Source organism: Cucurbita maxima, unplaced genomic scaffold (genome assembly GCF_002738345.1).
Source record: "Cucurbita maxima cultivar Rimu unplaced genomic scaffold, Cmax_1.0 Cma_Scf00003, whole genome shotgun sequence".
NCBI lineage: Eukaryota > Viridiplantae > Streptophyta > Magnoliopsida > Cucurbitales > Cucurbitaceae > Cucurbita > Cucurbita maxima.
Window position 1 is genome coordinate 6,272,031 of NW_019272019.1, and position 16,563 is coordinate 6,288,593.

At 37.2% G+C, this 16,563-nt stretch overlaps 2 protein-coding genes across 5 annotated transcripts; both read right to left on the minus strand.

The window, feature by feature from the left end:
* Positions 1 to 870: 870 nt before the first annotated feature.
* On the minus strand, positions 871 to 9,679 carry LOC111476801 (CST complex subunit CTC1). Of its 4 annotated transcripts, none has more exons than XM_023120615.1 (19): positions 8,479 to 9,679; positions 8,276 to 8,394; positions 7,887 to 7,961; positions 7,720 to 7,798; positions 7,548 to 7,610; positions 7,378 to 7,455; positions 7,075 to 7,281; positions 6,637 to 6,741; positions 6,261 to 6,530; positions 5,447 to 5,929; positions 4,726 to 5,340; positions 4,536 to 4,627; positions 3,558 to 3,741; positions 3,261 to 3,375; positions 2,688 to 3,019; positions 2,376 to 2,574; positions 1,843 to 1,937; positions 1,296 to 1,445; positions 871 to 1,216 (listed from the first exon to the last, which is right to left on the minus strand). In XM_023120615.1, the coding sequence occupies exons 1-16, from the start codon at positions 9,616 to 9,618 to the stop codon at positions 2,407 to 2,409; spliced, it is 4,125 nt and encodes a 1,374-aa protein (XP_022976383.1). In that variant the 5' UTR covers positions 9,619 to 9,679; the 3' UTR covers positions 871 to 1,216; positions 1,296 to 1,445; positions 1,843 to 1,937; positions 2,376 to 2,406. The 4 variants fall into 4 exon arrangements, with proteins under 4 accessions (XP_022976383.1, XP_022976382.1, XP_022976380.1 ...); XM_023120614.1 differs by having other exon boundaries at positions 871 to 1,220; XM_023120612.1 differs by having other exon boundaries at positions 871 to 1,445.
* A 352-nt stretch (positions 9,680 to 10,031) lies between these two features.
* On the minus strand, positions 10,032 to 16,466 carry LOC111476527 (gamma-tubulin complex component 5-like). Its single transcript, XM_023120224.1, has 17 exons — positions 16,258 to 16,466; positions 15,868 to 15,978; positions 15,509 to 15,772; positions 15,270 to 15,367; positions 14,985 to 15,147; positions 14,770 to 14,880; positions 13,556 to 14,521; positions 13,312 to 13,464; positions 13,122 to 13,221; positions 12,941 to 13,035; positions 12,441 to 12,632; positions 12,297 to 12,353; positions 12,133 to 12,204; positions 11,874 to 11,972; positions 11,425 to 11,556; positions 11,161 to 11,334; positions 10,032 to 10,921 (listed from the first exon to the last, which is right to left on the minus strand). The coding sequence occupies exons 2-17, from the start codon at positions 15,976 to 15,978 to the stop codon at positions 10,751 to 10,753; spliced, it is 2,958 nt and encodes a 985-aa protein (XP_022975992.1). The 5' UTR covers positions 16,258 to 16,466; the 3' UTR covers positions 10,032 to 10,750.
* Positions 16,467 to 16,563: the final 97 nt, after the last annotated feature.

A 16,563-nucleotide genomic window follows, 5' to 3' on the forward strand; every position in this document is an offset into this window, starting at 1 on the left:
ATTTGGGTTATGTTTGAGCTTGAATCGACACAACCTCTATGATAAAAAAAAAAAAAAAAAAAAACATAAAAATGGTAAAATGGGTGCATTTCACCTCATTGTTATTTACTTTCACCCATACTGGTGGATTGGTATATTAATTTTGGTTAATATTCCAAGTTAAGTAACGGGTGATGGAAAACAACAATAATAAAAATAAAGACTTTATAGGCTGTTACTATTTATTTATTTTCTTTCTTTATTTTTACTACTATAAGATAAAAGACCAAATCAAGAACGAGAAAGTGAGGGTGATATAAATACATATTTAAAAAAGATTAGTTAAGGAAGGGGCGGAAGTGGAAATGGTGGAACAATGATTCCCACTCGTATAAAGTAATGCGGCGCCGCTTTATTTGCCTTTTTCTCTCTCTTTTTATTACTATCCGATATTAACGATGTGATGAATAAGCTTGTTTTTGCTTTGTTTGGTCCTGCCTCTCTAGGATTTTTCTTCTTTTTTAAAGAAATATTGCGTTTTTAGAAAGAAATGGAAAAAGAAAGGGATACATTTTACTATGCATTAACAATAATTGAAATATTCACATGCAGAACGTTAAAAATGTATTTGAGAATGTGGTCTTAGGCACTAGTTCATATTCAACTCCATGTTATGCTTGGTAAGAGAAAACTATATACATATATATAATTTACTTAAAAAAGAAGTTATTTTCCCTCTATCTTCCCAACGTTCAAAAGAAAAGGAACAGAATAAGAGACAGAAAATAGAATAAAATCGTGAAGATATATGGTATTAGTTACCTTCAAAATAATTTAGGCAGAAGGACAGATTCTAAATAATACTATTTTCACATTTCTAGACCAATTCCATAGTCCAAAAGGAAATCTTAGACGTTCTTTTATTCCCATCAAAATTGATGGGTTTTCTTGAATTCAAATTTACATATATTTTGACTAATTTACCCTTCAATTTAATTTACATTACATTTAATACTAATTTAATATGTATGTATTCAATTAGGAACATATACTTTATTTCATCTAAATAAACATAAACTCATACAAACCTCAATTGTGGAGGTAGCTCGCTCCTTGTCCTGTGCGGGCTCATCAACCTCAAATTTGTGTTGGTGGGAGCTCTTATTGTTTCAAACTCAACAGAAGGACAGACGATCCGTCCTTTTCAAGCCAGTATGGCTGGTCTGTCATCACAGTTCTAACTACAGCGAAACTCCAATTATTAATACCCATACATTAATTCACTATTCTGGTCATGGCCTAAGAGCAAGGCCTACCTGGACTTGACTGCAAGAACATCAAGTGGCCTTCGCTATTTTATTGGCGTGCTGCAGTTGACAACTCAAGTGCGTTATTTGAACTCAATTTAGAGCCACTAACTCGGCTAACGGCCGGCCATAGCGGAAATGGCTTACAGGAGCAATTCCCTGCAATATGCAAACTGAAACTCATTATATTTACTGCTCTAAATTTACCAATCTAACCAAAAGAGTGCAGAAGCATATGTAAAGCATTGCACAGACTGATAGGTTACTATAAGAACAGAAACTGATTGGGGCTTTATCTTAAGTGAACTCTAATTCCTAGGCCATTTGAAATTCATTACTTTTATATCACTTAGTAGTCAGAAAAATATTAAGATCTACAGACTTGGAAACGAAAAGCATGTTTAGTAATATCAAAATATGTAACTTATGTATGATCAAGAACTTACAAAATATGAGGGGATTGATTATTAGGCCATCGGTTAGTTGTAAGTGTTTCACTAATCAGTAGCAAGGAAAAAAACGAACAAGGTCATTAAGTTATAAGATGGACACTGACCGACAGGCACCAAGGTCCTTGGTACCAATACCATGAGGGAATTATTCGGTTTTGTAGAGATGACTCCGCATTGTTCATTTTAAGTATTGGAAATCCTGGAAAAAGCATATTAAGAGAGTACATTATGGTCAGTATTAATGGCCTACGCAGAATAAATAAACCCGTGGTTAGAAAACCCCATCCACAAGAATTTCATGAACAAAATCTTGAAAGAAACAAATATTAGACTAGTGAGCACATAAAGCAGGATGACTGAACAAAATATCGTCTTAACCGACCAACAGATTAGAGTAATAAAAGAAATATCAATCGAATAAATGGCTACATATATATGAAATAAAAAGGTACAAGAAAAATAAATATATGTAATGTCTTATAATGAGACGGAAATAAAATCATATTACAATGTGAAAGGCAATGCATGTAAGGAAATATTTGGAAATAATCATATAGGGAATGAAACAAATTAAAAAAATGTATGGATATAATGATATGGAAAAAAATGGCAGGGAAAGAATAAAGTCATGCTATACCTGCTGTTCTGGTTGCAGACAAATAAGACCATCAACTGTTCGCCAGTTCAAGGATAGCATTCCTGGCCTCATTAAGAGCATTTGTACAATAAACATCCGTCACCCATATATTTTGTGACTGCATCAACCCTGGTTCCATTATGTGTTCCTTTAACAGACTTCCAACAGCATCTGAATCCAACTGATTCCCAATGAGAGTCTACAAAAGTGCAAAACATATTATACAAACACTGGCCAAGTAAAGAAGACGCTTTACCACGTCAAGGCAATTGATAATTTTTGAGTTCATGGAGCAATGGGATATAGACTCACCCAAATGGCACCAAGACATGAATTCACTAATATGAACTTGAGAAGACTCTCATCTGCACTGCTGAGAGTATCATCCGAAGCAAGAGAAATATCAAGGTCTTGATAAGAATTGAGGATTGACCCGCAACTTCTCACAATAATTCTACCATGGTTCTTCAGAACCCTGCCCAGATGATAGCCTGCAGTGGCGCGGGAGTTACGAGTCATCCCAGTCCATTTTAATGTCCAGTCAATGTTCATAAAAGCTAAATGTGGAAGTGGATCGTGCAGCCGCAACAAGGCTGCTGCTCTTTCACCACTAGTCCAGCAGTTGCATCTGGATGAACCATCATCTGTGCATGAAAATTTCAGCAGATAGAATAATTATTCAAAGAATTAGCAAGATTTCTCCACAGGGATAAAAATCAGAACGGAAGGTAAACTATGTGACCCAAACATTGTTAAATTATACCAATTTCCATTTGCAAAGGTCTGTAAATATAAGTTTGATCAGTGAATAGCTTCACCAGAATGAGACCTACTAAATTTCAGAGTTGCACGATATTGATATTTCCTAGAAGATATGGAACTGACCCAATATGAATCCAGCAAGAGGAATCTTTACAAGAGGTTGCCTTTGAGACATTTCATCTTGCAAATTGACGTGATCAATGTTCTTCTCCAGGACTAGAAAATTGACAGCAACAACCTGTTCAAAGATTAAAAAATTAAAAATAAACCACAATGAAGCTATGATTCATACATTTTTCATAGGATAAGCTGAGACAATGATTTACATAATTGATCTGGAACATTATGATATTAGTGGAAAATGAAAAGAGGCGGTTCTAAAGCAACAAATCTCATGAGAAATAGGGCTGCAGAGCTTACTCTGCAACGGAACTTTGTTAACTCGCAATGGGAGGAGTGAATCAGTTCAGAAAATAGTTGCAAAGAAATAGTGTCTGAATATGAGATAGAGTCGGGATTCTTCTCAATAAATGAATGATCAAGTACACTGAAAGAAATGATATCTATGAAAGATAGCGGAGTCAACATCAATCTCCGTAGATCCCTGCGGAACCAAGAATAACTATCACGTTTAAGAAACGGTATTCCAATAACTCAGTAATCAGAAAGAAGAAAAGGACTATATTATGACAAGATGCAAGCAAGATATAGAGATCATAACACAAGTCGAGATAGACAGCATATTGAAAATTGAGAACATGTAGCTACAGAATATTTTTCAATTATTTCAACATCCACACTGCACCCCCTCCGTAAGTTACAAAATTGACAAATCACAATGACCAAACAACTATAGGGTGGAAAAATGGTACGAAAGAGAGAGAGAGAAACGATAATGCATTGTGCATCAAGAACTTATAGTAAATTAGTGATGTAGAGAACAAACTCCAAATACAACAACGTTAAAGGTCAGTTCAGTAGAAACCCTGATAAATCAAGATGTGAAGCAAAGGTGGTTTATGAATCTAGATCGCGACCCTTATAATGCAGTCCTTCAATTTAACCATAATGGTGTATCTGTTAGAAAACAATCTTTTATCATGTAGCAATGGAAGATTTTATCACGTCATACCAGAAGACAGTTTTTGGTGGTGTAGTCAGAAGATTGGCAAAATAAGGGGAATTTTATGGTTCACTTCTCACAAAATACCCACTCCCATTATTAGAAAGTACAAAAAAAAAAGAAAAAAAAAAAGTCAACGAAGAGGACTAACATGCAGGAGATTTATTCATGAACACATGCAGTGTCAGAGGCATTTTCACAGTATGAAGAATAATGTTAACGGGGAGAATTAAGCATCACTAGTGGAGGAATATGAATATAAATTTGTACAATACCCAAGTTCTAGTACTCGATGGAAAGTTGCTCTCACACCAGGTCCAAATCCAACAGGTAAAGCATGATTCTTCAGATAACCAAAAATTTTCACCTAGAAAATAAAAACCCAGAAAACATTTGGCATTGAAGTGTAGATTGTACATAATATAGGAAAACAAAGTGCAGAGAGCATGATACAGCGAGACATACAATTTGGTCCTCCACCAGAAGATGAATACAAGTGCTTTCGGAACGCACAAAGAATCTGCACTGGCTACCTTCTTTAATACTTTGACATTTTAAATCAGAATCAATGCAACTTTGATGAAGATCATGCACTGCGACAACATGACCTTCCGCAGAGGATAAGTTTCCTTCAGGAAACAGACAGTCAGATCCATGGATAACAGAGGCATGTATGTCCGACGATGTCACATCTCTATAGCAGGGAGAAATTTTGCCGATCTCTTCAGGTCTTAAAATTGGTTGGTTTGAATTTTCTTCCTGTTTTTCAAGATCAAACACCAGAATATCTTTTGCATTTGCAGGAATATGAAGATGGATATCCGAAAAGGATCCATTATGCAAATCAATTTGTTCTTCTGAAATCACTCCACCATCACAGATGGGAAAGTCATTGAACTGAGTGTTGTTCGATTCAATGCTATGGAGGATATCATTATCAAAAGTGAATGAGATGCTCCATAAATGAGTACTTGAGGTTATAACAAAGTTTTGGCTGTTGACATAATTGCATTCCTCTATGTTGAATAAAGAATGATCTTTATTACGTTTTGTGATGTAGTAATTGCCAATCTGCAGGAACTGAAATGTTGATGAAAGCATATTATTGCCTTTATACTAATAGAAAAGGTCAAGAAAAAGTAATCTGTATGCGAGAAGGTAATAATTGTGCCATGATAACACACACCTGATATTTCAAAAGACTATCAGGTTGAATCTCTAACAAAATCTGTTGAGCACCAACTCTGGAACCATCATCACTACTTGATTTGCTTTTTGTGTTGTATAAGAAACCTAACATGTATTGGCTACTATGATCTGAACTCCTAACCGTAGCTGCACAAGAAATTCTGTGATGGCTCAAGTTGCAGCATTTCTGTTCCTCATTAGATCCTTTGTAACAAGTGCAACAACCATTAAGCCTACAGCTAGACTCATCAAAGTCACATATCATATCTGGGCCTTCAAGCCTCCTAGATGGATGGCCAATTTTAAGTCTCTTATCAACATATTTCTGATCATCTGCAGTTCCAGTATCTTCCCTCAGCTGCTTCATTGAAGCCTTTGTTGAATATTTTTTATCTCTTTCAGTAAGAAATAAATTCCAAGGATGGAGGACAGCCTCAACGAACATGCTTGATGTGTTTGGTGCCAAATGTTTGCCTGAAAACTAGGAGGAAGATGCGCATAAAAACATTTACCAAGACAAATTGAGGGATATAACTTTTTAATGGAACAACTAATGCCACAACTAAATCTTCTCTTTTCTTCTGTCCATAGTCTTATTAACATTGTCAATACCATATGAGCTATAAATTATGGAAACAATGATAGAGGAGAAAAGATAAAACAATGATAGAGGAAAAAAGATAATTTTTTTAAAGAAAAACTTTTCAATTGGATATTTGAGAAGTAAAGCAGTGTTCTTCTGAGTGACAGAACAGAAGCCTTAATTAGAGGTATAAAAAAGCCTCAAATGAGAAAAAGATATTGGGCTCTACCTTTCGTAACATAGGAAACTTGTGTGTTACTTCTAGAAGGTGATAAGTTCCACCTTCGAATATCTCAAGATCAGACCCATTTTCAACGCAAGAATATGAGGGAAGGTTTTTGCAGGTTGCATTTCTGTATTGAAAATAAACATAAATTGCTATGCCAAGATCTCTTTCCAACGAGATGCTCTGAAGAAAACTGCGGCATGAGAATGACTGATTGGTCAAATACTTATCCATTTGTGGAATGCCTTCAATGACCACAATATATTTTGTTACCTGAAAGACCAAAATGGACAGAGGTCACAGCAAGAAATCTAAAATCATCGTAGGCACAAACGACAATCACCAACCATAAGCAGCTAAAACCGACCACAACACTTACCTCATATATGCTATTGACATTCCAAGTTGACGGAAGATCAGGTACCATAGCATCAATACCTCCAGTTGCATCAACCAACTGCAATCTTCCAGAATACGTGGAAATCTGCATAATTACTGCTTAATTAGATAGGCTGAAGTGCATAGTTTCACCAAAACTATATTTAACAAAACATTTTGCATTAATGTATATTTCAAAAAGGAAAAACCTATCTGAACATAGAAAAAATTATCACAATAAGAACATAACACCCAAAAAAAAAAAAAAATGGTTACTTTACTGCAGAAACGGAATGAACACTGATATATCAATTTCAAATTTGCATACGGAGTCTTCATTTCATCCTAGTTAAGAATCTAAAACCTCGTTTATGACACTGTAGGTACTCAGCTTTAAAATTTACATTTGAGATGAAAAGAATCAAGACAATTTACCAACCTTCAGACTGCCAACCAGAAGAAAGCCAATGTCTTCACTACGATAAATTTTCCTAGTTGTCTGATGAGAAGATCTACCTCCACATGATAGAAGTCTGAAGTGATCAAGCTGGTTGTATTCGTACATAATAACTCTTTTGTTTTTCAACATTATGGCCCTCAAACACGTAAAATTACAATAGAAACTTAAAAGAGAGAGAGGTACCACCTGAAACCAAGAAGCAGGAAATCGTATGTGATGTGACCCTAAAGACAAACTAATTCAGACAACGAACAAAGAAAGACACATTGAACCTAAACTTACAGTTTCAAGGCTAATGTTCCACGGTTCACTACCACAGCCACATGAATCATGCTCGTACAGCTTCATCATTGATCCATGCTGCCAGTAGAAACAAGGAATAGCGAATGGTATCAAAGAATTACAAAGACAGAGATCATTCATTCATCATGGAACAAAAATAATTTGCTTACCTGATATCGGGAAATAGACGAAGGTAAATGCGATTTTGCATACATTTGAACCAGTCCTTCTTTCTGATAAACACCTTGCACCAACAAAATGAGCTCACGAGGGAAGTTTGTTTTAACATAAAAGGGCAACAGTCTGGGAGCAAAGTGCGTGAATTCAGTGAAAGAATATTACATGTTTTGATCCCAAAATTTCTTTTTCTGATAAAACACCAGCAAACATTTTCCGGAAAGACGAAATAAGAAGCAATACCCTGAAACAAATCATCCAGTCGAATAAGTCACCTAGACAGAAATCAACGTGCTTCTAGGCTATGTAGAAGAACAGAAAGAACTGAATACCATAGTCTAGCCGAAAAAGGTAAGGTGTCGATAAACTTCCCCAGCATAGACCTTGACTGTGATAGGACGTGACACCTGCAGAAGTTTCACGTATCCAGTGAAAATTTGGTCATCCAAAGGGAATGCGTCGCAAACAAATATTTTAAAGTAGCACTTCCATTGTGAAGAAATGAACCTTGGAGGGTGGAAATAATGAGAAGGCAAACCGTGGTTGCAAAGTAATCAATATTACGAATAAAAGCAGAGGGTATAAACGAAAAACCAAAGGTAAATAGGACACTAAAAAACCGAATTATAGACATTAATTTCCATGATTCGGCACAAAACGCAATCCATAACAGATCAGACAAACAGAAATGATGAAGATAAAAAAAGATAAAGCTACTCACTTGGTTTCCAATGGAGAAAATTGCTGCACGAAGATGCTAGTTTTGACACAAGCACCAAGTATAAGCAATTTCGACCAAGGAAATTTAGGATTCACAAAGTGGACATTCCGCACAGATATCTACAGAAAAGCAAAAATTAAATAGCATTACGAAAAGCATGCCTGCAACCAATTGCCTTAAATTGAACGTTAGGAATGACTTACAATGGCGCCCGCCCTAAGACTATGAGGTGGAGAAAGGAAATGATCGGTCAACAAAAGCCAGACTCCGTTCTCAAGCTCAAGAAGCATTCCTCGCATATATACTCCATTAATTATACCCGTGTATGATCCACATTCTCCCTTCCCTTTGATGGCATTTGTCTTACATGGAAGCCTTATTCGAGATAACCTAGATAGATGGAGAGAAGAGTTCTCCGTGCTGATATACATCAAACAGGACTCGGCCTTACCGATGGAGACCTTCTTCTTTTTCAAACCCCCAAAAGTTAAGGCTCTTCCCACAAATTTCGTTAGGACAGGGTGCCAAGATGACGCTGAGCCGCAAAGATACACAACTGTCGGTTTGACAAATGAATGAGTATTAAGTACTCGAACTGAATCGTCAGGTAAACTCATCGGCTCCCTAGAAGTACATAACCGACACTCACAGATCATGATTTGAGCCATAAATCCTCGAATATTTTTCAAGCCCCCGGTTGAATCGGACTCACTGCAGCTCTGCAAATTTCTCAGGCCTACTGTACACGGAACAATAGTAACCGGACCAACTGACTCTAATACACCACAAAGGCAGTGCCGAAGCTTTAACTTATCGTTAGAAGTAGGGTAAGCACCTATATCCAAGAGAACTGGATCGACGTCGGGGCATTGAGGAAGTGCCCTGCCCGGGGAAAGAAAGTCCCATTTTATAATTTCCAAGAAACCGCCGGCTCTTCTCAACGGTATGAAATTCCAAGATAAGACCCGAATTTCATTTCCAATCACTCGAATGTCGATATCAAGTATATCACAGCAAATAGTACCCGAACCATCAGTGAACTGAAAGCAATTGTTGCTGGGACATCGACAGGAAGACTTTAAGTTGGACGGCCCGCAAGCATCGGTAGGAAGATTCAGGGTTCCAATGATGATGGCTGGATGTTTCAGAGAAGCAAGAACTTTAGGGCTAGGATTCGATTCCGCAGGAGATGAGAAGGTTGATGGAACAGGCCTTGGATTTGATTGAAACAATTCTATCGGGAATGAATTGCAGGAAGAAGATCGATGAATATTGGAAGTTCCAGAGAGAGGAAGACCGCGTTGGATTAGCTCAGCAATGGTGAGAATCGTGACATCCTCCATCTCAAAGGCTATTCCTCTTCCTTCCGTGCATTCACGATAGGGGAAAGCGGGAGAAGAAGAAAGCGTGGGAACTGGGAATATAGCGGGAAAATATGAAGGGAAGCGCTTTTAAAGGAATTCCAAACAAGACGTCCAATCCTAGGCCGGCCCAGGTCCAGCAAGATCGGTACCTCGGCCCATTTAGGTTAGTGTACAAGCCCAATGGTGGTCCAAATAAATCTTGAGCCCAACCTAATGAGTTTTCCTTTGAAAAACTAATGATAAAATAAAACAACTTTGCCAAAGCTCAATTAACATTCAATTCTATTGATTTTTTTCTAGACATATTGTTATGATTTTTATTATTATTATTTGGGGCTTTACGTGTATATATATATTTTTATTTTTTTAAAAATTTACAAAAAGAAAAAAAGGAACGAACGAAAACTACTGTAAATAGCAGAAATTTCCAAGACTCGTTTGCTTTACAGAATTACAAGAGTGGGGCCAAAAGCCCAAAAAAAATCCCAAAACTATTTGGATTAGCAAAGACACTCACTTAGAGAACACATATTTCACTTAGAGAACACATATTTCACACGGCAACACGACAAGAAAAGAAAAAGGTTAAGTTGAAGGAAGCATGTTCCCAGGTTTCCAGCCCCATGATTCATTCTTCCATGAACATGATAGATAGAACACTGCAGAATTAACCATGAAAATTTGGGGCTTTCAAGGAAGATACATTCAGCCCGTTCTTAGATTCTTGAAGATGAGATGTACTGCACTTACTTCTGTTGGATCATATGGCATCGCCAAGTCATTTAGACTGAAACATTTCTTAAAATCCGAGTTAAATTTCAACCCTAGATTTCATGGAAAAGTGATCTGCCCACGTTTGCGGTCCCAAAGGAGCCAGAGCCTTTGCTGAACAAAACCACAGTACAACGTGGTGACTGCAAAGAAATTCGCCACGTTGAAGAGCTGTACCATATAACAATGTGCAGCAGTAAAGGCACCAGGTGTTCACAAATAATCTCCAAACAGAAGGTTCTGCAGCACTAGTAACATCACTGAAACTAATTCCAAAAAATGAAGGCAAAGCACTCGGATTAACCAGCCTTGGAGGAAATATCAGAAAAGATGTTAAAAATTAATCCGTTCTCCCCATAAATGTCTTCCCTAGTCTGGAAGATACGGTTTCAGAGCTGGGGGCAGTTCTCAAGTTTCCGCTATCAGACATGTAGAAGTAGCTATAGTTTATTCTCGTAACCAAATCTGCTATGTGAGGGAAGTGTCCCACGTTTAGATTGAACGACAAGACCTGCATCGAGCATTACGCTAGCATATTAAATATGACCACCTACAATATTTATGTGTAAAACGTAAACATATTATCTACTGTATTAATACGTAATAGGGAAGTTCACCATAATCCATTGATTAAAGTTTGGCTTATCAAAAAATGGGCTTTTACATAAAGACACCTAGCTTTCTCGTTTTCATTAACTTTTTTAACATTTAAATTGTAACGGGAGAAAATAAAGGAAGGTATAAACTCACTCTGAGGAGGAAAGCGATGCAATCATCAAATTGTTTCTCAATACGGTCGACCTCCATTTCACACCGAGCTTTAATTGCGGAAACAGCTCCACCACTACTCAAAGTTTGCTGCACAGAGTAAAAATCTAGGGCCAACCCAAGGATAACATTGATTCGGCTAGCAATTAGAGCCCACTGTTTCAAATGGGAGAATTAAAACCATTTCAACGATTCATTATAACGACAGCACAGCACATAAGAAGAAATGTAGAGTAAAATACCGACCAGCTTATCTGGAACCACAAAGCACTGTCTATGAATCGTCAGCAAGTATGCCTCATGCACCTCTATAACCCCATCCAAAGATTGTGCAGCTGCCATACCTTCACAGAGTTCTCGCCATGCACTATGATAGACCTGCAAAAAGAACCTTGGTTAAAAATTCAACCTGGTATCGTTTGATCAATCATAAGGTTTACAACAAACATGTATAATAAGAATGTTCAGCATAGATTTTTTTAATTATTCAGCTTCAATTAGAAAAAAAAAAAAAAAAAGGATAAATTGAAATATGATTATAAGAAATAAATAAATAGAACTGTGGTTCAATGGACAAATTTTTGGTTTGAAATCCCAGAGTGCATCACAGTGCAACGTGCTAAGCTAATGCCCAAAAGATTCCAAGGCTTAAAGGAGTGCCAAATAGGTAATTTCAATCAAGGTGAAAACCTTACTCTGTCCATTACATATTGGTGAAAGGCATCCACAAAATGGAGGAGTTTCTGTTCTACCAGCCAGTGGCGCTTACAATTGTTTACAACAGTGCCTTTGCCCTGAAGAGAGAATAGCCATTAAAGTTAAACACACTTGTAATGTACTCATCATGATTGATCATACAAATTGCGGTTGATTTATTTGCACTGTAAGCAAGAAACAACCGCAGAAAAGAAAAATAATGTGGATCAAACATAAAGTAGAAATATAGAAAAGAACCTTCCACATCCAACGCCTAGTTTTGTCGAGAACAAACTTTGCTCGCTTAACCTTTAACAAGAACCCTGTCACCTATATAAAATGAAACATACAATTGACAACATAAAGAAACTTGAACAAAAACAAAATTACACGTGGATTAAACAAAAGTTGAGACGAATGACCTGATTATACTTTTTAATTGCCTCTGTGTTGGCAATAAGTTCAAGTGGCCAAGATACCTGAACAGTCAAATTAAATTTGAACACATTAGATGCAGAGTAAGAGACGAGGCATAAAAATAAATTGAAAACCCTTTATGGGAAAACCTTGTATGTAAATTTAAGTGAATCAAGCCCATCCATTCCAAAGCCATGTGCAGAGCTTTTATGTGGGGTCGACGGTGGTTTCACTAAATTAGAATGCTCGTCACCATCCAAGGAATTAGTTTTGACAATTGACACCACCAAAGAATCTGGAGCACTTAGTAGCATACCATCAGAGGAGTTTCTTACAGATTCCTGAAACAACATACAGACTAATCTTCAACTTGCACAACCCACTGGCATGTACAGTAAACATTACACTCAGAAGAAAAGAACTAAAATTGGGAATTTGGGACTCAACATCGTTAAGAAAAGGGTTTCATTGTTCTAGTCCATAACATACCTCAGAAACGTTAGGTTGCATTTTTACTATCACTTATCAAAACCATGAGAGACTATTCAGTAAATTTAGATTATGCAAACAAGATGGATTGGGGGAGTGACAATTTTGGGAAGAATAAATAATGATATACATGGAAAAATAAAGAGAAAAAAAACTGCACCTGTAATATAGTATTCAACTCAAAATCATCATCCCACGTTTCTCCCTTGTCCAGTTTATTAAAAATTACAGTAAAAAAATGCTGCAGCAGATCGCCTGAAAACATGTTGTTATTACTAACAGAAAGCAAACAAACTGACAAGAAGAAATCATGATCGCATAATAGTATGCTTAACAAATACCTGATCCTAATAAATAAATAGCACGTAAGACAGCTAGTTCATCCATCAATCTCCATTCGTTCATCAACTTTGACAAAACACGCTTGCCAATGTAGTCCACCTACAGTACTTATGTTCAATTGATAATATCTAAATATCAACCACACACAGTATAAATCTTAAGCCCGGTTTAAGAGATTCAAAGATCTACCTGCTGTCTTAGATATACAACAAGGCATTCTTCCATAATGACCATCATAAGTGGCATTGTCCTTGGCACAATATTTGACATCCAGCTTAGAACCCTTGATGGAAGAGTGCTATTCTTCTGGAAGGGTAAGAGATCTGAAATATGGAGATCATCCTGTGCCAATAATGAAATTAATATTGAAAGAAACCCAAGCTGTAACAGCTACAAGCTCCAGAGCATGATTAAATCACAAAAGGAGAAATACCCGGAACTCGGGGAGAATTGTGGGAAAAGGAAACAATGTCTCGATCAGTTTTGCTTCCTTTTTCAAATGAATGTGTTCGTATTTATCAAACTGGAAACCAAAAGTAAAATCTGTCCCTTTTGTTTCAGAACAGGATGCGTCCTCATCACCAAATATTGCCTTCAATAAACTCTCATCATTTAAAGGGGGCAAGTTGAAACATCTAGACAGGTTCAATCTTTTCCAAACATTTGTGTTATCTTTCAGGATTGTGGCGCACACAGTCATAACTGGATTTTCAGGGTGGAACGATTCCAAGGAGCATAAACAATTTTTCATATCAAATGTAATATTCTTTTCTCTTTCACCAATGAGCTTATTCGCATCCTTGTGTCCAGACTTCAAACAGACACTTCTTTTCAGCGCCAATGCATCGACCAATAAACTATACCAATGTTTTTCTTTACATGCTGAATCACCAATGCCATTTGCTACTTCAAATTTGTTTGTGTGGGACTTTAATAAGGAATCCGTCTCAAGTTTATATTGGTCATGTTTCCAGAAGTATCTAGATATGCGATCACCATCACCAATCAGAGCTGCCAATGACACACAAAAGATTTCTGACAAGGATAGCCTTGCCAAACTTCCTCCATAATCAGCACTACCTTTAAACTCATCACCATATTGTTTTTCTGATGCAGGAGACAATGTTTCATAAACATGACGGATGAGCTGCAAAGACTTTCCAGCAGCAACTATCGACTTAGCTATGTCCTTCATAAACAGGGGACATGCTATAGAGCCTCCAGTGTACTGGTCTTTTCCCTTCAGCAAATGAGATAGAGAAATCGATTCTCTTTCATTTGCTTCCTTTTTAATTGATGAAGAGAGCTCACCTTCCAACTGCAGTGATCTTAAAGAGTAACTCTTCTCCCAAAAATCATGTTCATCAACTGAGACCGCTTCATTAGCATAAAAGAACAACTGCAAAAAACAGAATTTAGACAATTATTTACAAGGGTGAAAAGGGAAACAAAAACCATAAGATTGCCATGCACTTGGTCTCAAAGAACATATGCACCATACACTAACTAAAAAAACCTAAGATTGCTATGCAGATGAACCAGCATGGAAAATTCCATAACAGAGAATTTGTACGTCCGAGTGGAGGATGTATGAATTAAGATACAAAAGTATAAACAAGCATAAAAAGAAATGACGAGAAAGTTTACCTCCTCAAAAGGATCGTCAAGTATTCCTTCAAAAACCCAGGAATCAAGCTCCTCAATATACGGCAATAAACTTCCAACAAATATATGAAGCAGCATTTGGTAAGTTTCTTCCTGTATGAATAAAAAATTCTTAACCCAGACTGTACGAGTAAGAACAAGTTAAAAAATAAAAAATAAAAACTCAAAGTAATGAATTCAACAATAGTTCTCTCAACCTGACCATTTTGTATCAGGCACACTTCATCAAGCTTCTTGTAAAGGCTGTCAAGGACATGAACGGCCAAATCAGCAGTGGTAAGTGCTCCACTAGATTCAAAGAATACTTTGGGAATGGCTTTGTGGACTATTTGTAATAAATATTCAGCTCCTGAACAAAGACTGATATCAAATAAGTCATCGTTAGGAAGTGCTGATGCAAGTGGATAAAAGATTGGGTGAAGTAGGGTGAAAGAAAGTATCGCCAAAGAGTGAATGACCAAGAAAAGAAAACGAAGTAAAACCTCGATAAAGAGCCAGCTAAACCCATTAAAGTAGGAGTGGTTCCAGAGCCAGCATCATGAATTTTAATCTCCTCCTTCAATACTGAATCTCGCAGCCTCTGCCCAAAAGAAAAAAAAAAAAAAAACAATTATTCTTAGTTCCATGTCTATATTACGCCAAAATTTAAATCAATAAGGTTTCTAGGTCGAGGAGCGGAGGGAACAATAACAATGACAAATTAACAGCACCGAATACATACCTTCAGCCAAGCAGAAACAGATGTAACAAACGCCCTTAAAGTAGGAGGAACTGACTTTGCGGTTGTATTAATTTCTTCTAATACGAGCTGTGTCAACTGAAGACATGTCGCTGCGTACATAAATTGGTTGAGAATGGCAAGAAGGCTGGATCGGGAGAGGTGAGAAACATATATCCCACTTTTAGCACAAAATTTCTTCCCACTACAATCCCAGCTAAAAAGGGAACCGGAGAATCCTTGCAACATTTGCAATACACCACGCACCTACATGAAAAGAAATACGTAGCTAAACTAAATCCCGCAGGAAAATCAGTTTACGATAATGTATGCCATTGCTGAATATCGATAAGCCAACACACCAGATCAAGCTCACTCGTCCTCAAGGAGGAAATTGGCGCTGCAAAATGTATGCCATTGCTGAATATGTCACTGATGCTATCGATCAAACTTTTACTCTTCCTTTGTTCCATCTGTCAGAACACGAGTTATAGAAACAGAAAGCACCCAGCGAGCATATCACTCTCAACGTGCAACAGGATTACAAAATGTGTACAGACAGCTGCTACAATTTCCTCGAAAAGCTTCTAGCATTATCAGGAAGGATGAGGACCAGGCAAGAGCTTTAAAAATGAAGAGAATAGTGTTTTTTCCTCAAAGGGGACATAAAAAATGTAGAAATTCGAACTAAATTTTGTAGCAACATACTCGTGGAGAAAATTCAATACATTCACATCAAAATTAGGGTTTACCTAATTCCATGGGAGTTCGACCTCTAGTGTAATTGGTGGAAACTGGAAACTGCTGTCTGATTCTTCTCTTTCGTATGCTTGCCAGAGACTGTTGGTTCACACCCTCAATGGAGCCTCTACTCAGTGGAGCTTGCTGTGGTGTGACTGAATTTTGGCTCCAAATATTCTTCAAACGCCCCCAAACAGTTTTCATACAGGTTTTGCACGGAGTGGAAAGATGGGATCGACGCCTGGAATTGGACTTTATGTTGGGCCACTTATGGGCCTCCCAACTTTCAAGCCCACTCATCTTATGGCCCACGAGTG